The sequence below is a fragment of the Nansenia antarctica genome (assembly GCF_963989245.1).
Source record: "Nansenia antarctica genome assembly, chromosome: 20".
NCBI lineage: Eukaryota > Metazoa > Chordata > Actinopteri > Argentiniformes > Microstomatidae > Nansenia > Nansenia antarctica.
This window is the reverse complement of record NC_137693.1, coordinates 9111302-9116301: the sequence shown is the minus strand read 5'-3', so window position 1 is coordinate 9116301 and position 5000 is coordinate 9111302. Positions and strand designations below refer to the sequence as shown.

General features: G+C 53.2%; 1 protein-coding gene across 1 annotated transcript in view; it reads left to right on the top strand.

Moving 5' to 3' along the window:
- The window catches only part of LOC308174338 (EH domain-binding protein 1-like protein 1), a gene marked incomplete at its 5' end in the record, with an annotated part of 27256 nt that overhangs the window by 3632 nt on the left and 18624 nt on the right, over nt 1-5000 (top strand). Inside the window, 7 exons of the mRNA XM_080549416.1 lie at nt 211-268; nt 685-780; nt 997-1050; nt 1162-1340; nt 1502-1641; nt 3565-3743; nt 4792-4924. Coding sequence (XP_080405542.1) covers nt 211-268; nt 685-780; nt 997-1050; nt 1162-1340; nt 1502-1641; nt 3565-3743; nt 4792-4924 — 839 coding nt within the window. The remainder of the gene's footprint in view (nt 1-210; nt 269-684; nt 781-996; nt 1051-1161; nt 1341-1501; nt 1642-3564; nt 3744-4791; nt 4925-5000) is intronic.

Here is a 5000-nt window from a genome sequence, read left to right as displayed (position 1 = left end):
CACACATGCACTTACACAGCATCTTTTTATAATTTCAGGCCCATGGCATTTCCAGTGTGATTGTGACCACATGATTCCTCAGATACCATCTCTGTCCCTCAATATTAACTCCCCCCAGCTACGAGCCGGTTACTTCAGTTCCTGCCTGTCTGTCATGTTGTTGTTGTTGTTGTTGTTGTGATGTCATAATTGTGTGCCGGTATTTTGCAGGCAGCCAGACAAGCTGCGGGTTGTGTGGACCAGAAGGAACAGACGCATCTGCTCCAAGGTAGCCAGCTATCAACATGGCAACACACACACACACACACACACACACACACACACACACACACCTAGTCCAACCCTATACCCTCTAGTCCAACCCTATAGCCCCTAGTCCAGATACACACACACACACACACACACACACACACACACCTAGTCCAACCCTATACCCTCTAGTCCAACCCTATAGCCTCTAGTCCAGACAGACACACACACACACACACACACACACACACACACACACACACACATGCACATATACATGTACTGTAGGCCTACAGACTTGGAAAAACAATCTGCCACTAAAGCCTTAGTTCCGGAGGCCCTGGTCATGCCTGCTGTCTGTGACTGTGTTATGGACGTGTTATGAACCCGCTACGACTGTCTGGTGACAGTGTTGTTGTTGTTGTCCCTCTACAGCTCCACAGCTGGCAGCCGGGCATCAAGAACCCCTACAGAGGGATGGTCGTCTGGCCCGTGCCCGAAAACGTGGACATCGCCGTCACACTCTTCAAGGTAAAGACGCTCTACCGAAGACGCTCTATCACGCTCTACCAAGGATCACCCTGTAGCGGCTTATCTGGGACAGGCATGCGCAAACCAGGCCACAACCAGTGAGATTATAAATGGACTGCTGTTTCCTATGCTCTACTACCCTACCTGCCATCCCTCCCCCCTCCCTGCCCTCCCCCCATACACACACACACACTACCTGTTCTCTCCACCCTCTAGGATCCTAATGAGGGGGAGTTTGAGGACAAGGACTGGACGTTTGTCGTGGAGAGTGTGAGTGAGCATCTCCTGGTGACGAACCAGCTCTAGCTGATACTGTGTGATGTTTTAGTGGTGTGGTCTGTCTGAGTGCCCCGCTGACCAGCCCCCTGCTGCCCCCTACAGGAGACCAAGGGTCATCGCAAGGTGTTAGCGTCGGTCGACGTGAACATGAGGAAGTTTGCCAGCGCCACGCCCACACAGACGGACCTGACCCTCAGGCTGAAGCCCCTGTCCGTCAAGGTTGTCGAGGCGACGCTCAAACTCTCCCTGTCCTGTGTGTTCGTCCGCGAGGGCAAGGCCACGTGAGTTTATCATTATCCATAACCCTCTAGTACAACCCTATAGCCCCTAGTCCAACCCTAACCCTGACCCCAACCCTATACCCCCTGCACGACTGTATGTAATGATGGTCAAATGATGGTGCACAGTGATGTCACAGTGATGTCATGGCGTGCGGTTGCAGGGACGAGGACATGCAGAGTCTGGCCAGCCTAATGAGTGTCAAACCCACCGACATCGGTAACCTTGACGACTTCAACGAGAGCGACGAGGAGGAGGACAAGAGGTCCAGCGCTGGAGCCAGCCTCAGTAGAGCTGCTGCAGGTACACACACAGACACGCACACACGCACACGCACACAGACACACACACACACAGAGACACACACACGTACACACACAGACACACACACACACACACACACACACACACATACACACACACACATACACACACACACACACACACAGACACACACACACACACAAACACACACACACACACGCAAGCACACACACACGTACACACACAGACACACACACACACATACACAGACACACACACACGTACACACACATACACACACACGTACACACACAGACACACACACACACATACACACACACACACATACACACACACACACACACACACACGTACACACACACACACACACATACACAGACACACACATACCCTCGCTGGTCTTCATCCCTCTATCTGTTTAACTTTCTCTCCCTCAACTCGTTATCACATCTCTTCTCTCTACCTACCAGCCTACTCTCTCCTGTCCCTCTCTCTCTGACCCCCCCCATCTCTACCAGCCTACTCTCTCCTGTCCCTGTCCCCCCCATCTCTACCAGCCTACTCTCTCCTGTCCCCCTCCACCCCCCATCTCTACCAGCCTACTCTCTCCTGTCCCTCTCTCCCCCCCATCTCTACCAGCCTACTCTCTCCTGTCCCTCCACCCTCCCATCTCTACCAGCCTACTCTCTCCTCCCCCCCCCATCCCTACCAGCCTACTCTCTCCTGTCCCCCTGTCCCCCCATCTCTACCAGCCTACTCTCTCCTGTCCCTCCCCTCTCCATCTCTACCAGCCTACTCTCTCCTGCCCCTCTCTCCCCCCATCTCTACCAGCCTACTCTCTCCTGCCCCTCTCTCCCCCCATCTCTACCAGCCTACTCTCCCCGGCTCTCTCTCTCTCTCTCTCTCTGACCCTGTCACCCCCTCCCCATCTCTACCAGCCCCATGTCTACCAGCCCCTTGTCTACCAGCCCCATCTCTACCAACCCCATCTCTACCAGCCCCATCTCTACCAGCCCCAGTCCCACCAGTTCGTCCAGCAGAGAGAAGGCTTGCTACTCTACACAACCCTCCTGGCATCGGTATTCTGTCTCTGTCTCTGTCTCTGTCTCTGTCTCTGTCTCTGTCTCTGTCTCTGTCTCTGTCTCTGTCTCTGTCTCTGTCTCTGTCTTCTTCTTCTCTCTCTTTCTTCCTGTAGTTCTCCTCTCCTCCATTATCTGCCTCTGTTCCCATCTACTATAAATAAGCTCATTTGCGATCATTGTTTTCAGTTGTTATTTACCGTTGGTTGGGCAACCAATCCTATCCAAGGATTCCTACAGTGTCACACATGCTGATCATGTGATCCTAGAGATCGGATGATGAGATCATGTTACTGATGAATCCTCTGTGATATGATTTTATAACAGTCAACCACACATCATTACATCATCGTGGTTTAGGCTTCTCCAGGGTTCCCCCCATAGAGAACTAACCCAATCAAATAGCTCCTCACTCTAAACCGATCAGATAGCTCTTGACCCAAACCAATCAGATAGCTCCTCACCCTAACCCAATCAGATATAACCAACAGTGGTCAGGTGATCATGATGTCATAGATGTACTGCAGATTGTAACAGATTATTATCTGATTGTTCGTATAACGTCATGTCATCTATAATCTCTCATTTCATTTCATTTTCCTTCTCCTTTCTTCCCCTTTTCCTTCCTCTTTCCTTCCTCCTTCCCTCCTCTCTTCTCCATGGCCCCTCCCCCTCCCTGTGCCCCTCCTCTCTTCTCCATGGCCCCTCCCCCTCCCTGTGCCCCTCCTCTCTTCTCCATGGCCCCTCCCCCTCCCCGTGCCCTAGGCTCTGGGAGAGAGGCTAGTAAGGCTGGTCCCAGCCCTGTTGTGCACACCAGACCGCCCCTCCCTACCCCCTCCCCCCGCCCCCCGGCCCGCTCCAGACACCCCCATGCCCGCTCGACTGCCCCTGCCCCTGCCCCTGCCCCTGTCCGTCCCCAGCAGGAGGCTCCACCCTCCCCTGAACCTCCCAGATCCCCTCACCACCCCCCACCAGCAGCAGCCTTCACCCACTATCAACCTCCAGCTCTGCCCAAAATCTTTCAGCCCAGCTGTGGAACAGGTACCTGCAGAGACAGACAGACAGACGGACGGACGCACAGACTGACAGACAGACAGACAGACAGACAGACGGACGGACGCACAGACTGACAGACAGACAGACGGACGGACGCACAGACTGACAGACAGACAGAGAGAGAGGCAGACAAACAGAGAGATAGAGAGACACACAGACAGATGCACAGACAGACTGAGGAGTGATGCTGTGTTCACATGTCTGACATTTCACAACCTGCATGATGTCACTTCCTGCTGAGTTTCACCCTCTGGGTTAGGTGTGAGGCCTGTGATTGGCTGTGAGTCATTGTAAGAGAACTGACCAATAGCCTGCAGTAGTGGCTAGCCTGCGTGTGTGTTTGTTGGGCTGTCACCATGACAACATCTCGCTCTCTATGAAACGTACCTGGATGATTAGATATTAATGGTCGGAAGAGTCAACAGATCGAACAGACTGTCTGTGCATGGTTCTACTGAACTCACACGCTCACTGATTTCTAATATTTCTTCTTCCTTTCCTCTCTCTCTTCCTTCCCTCTCTCTCCTCTCTCTCTCTCTCTCTCTCTTCCTTCCCTCTTTCTCTCTTCCTTCTGTCTCTTCCTTCTCTCTCTTCCTTCTCTCTCTCTTCCTTCTGTCTCCCTCTCTCTTCCTTCCCTCTCTCTTCCTCCTCTCTCTCTCTCTTCCTTCTGTCTCTTCCTTCTCTCTCTTCCTTCTCTCTCTCTTCCTTCTGTCTCTTCCTTCTCTCTCTTCCTTCTGTCTCTTTCTCTTCCTTCTCTCTCTCTTCCTCCTCTCTCTCTCTCTTCCTTCTGTCTCTTCCTTCTCTCTCTTCCTTCTCTCTCTCTTCCTTCTGTCTCTTCCTTCTGTCTCTTCCTTCTGTCTCTTTCTCTTCCTTCCCTCTCTCTTCCACCTCTCTCTCTCTTCCTCCTCTCTCTCTCTTCCTTCCCTCTCTCTTCCTTTCCTCTCTCTCTTCGTTCCCTCTCTCTTCCTCCTCTCTCTCTCTTCCTCCTCTCTCTCTCTCTCTTCCTTCCTGCTCAGTGCCTGTGTCCTTCCAGAGGAGGGGTTCAGGGGGTCAGAGCGGCCCCCCCGCGCCCCCCCAGGCCCCCCAGAGGGGCAACCAAGAGGCCCCTGGTCGTTCTCGGTCCAGCCCCCCTCAGCCCCCCTCCCCACCCTCCCACATACACAGAGGTACACCCCCACCCCCGAGGTTCACATCCAGGTGTGACAGGCAGATGATACATCAGTATGACATCATCACCTGCAT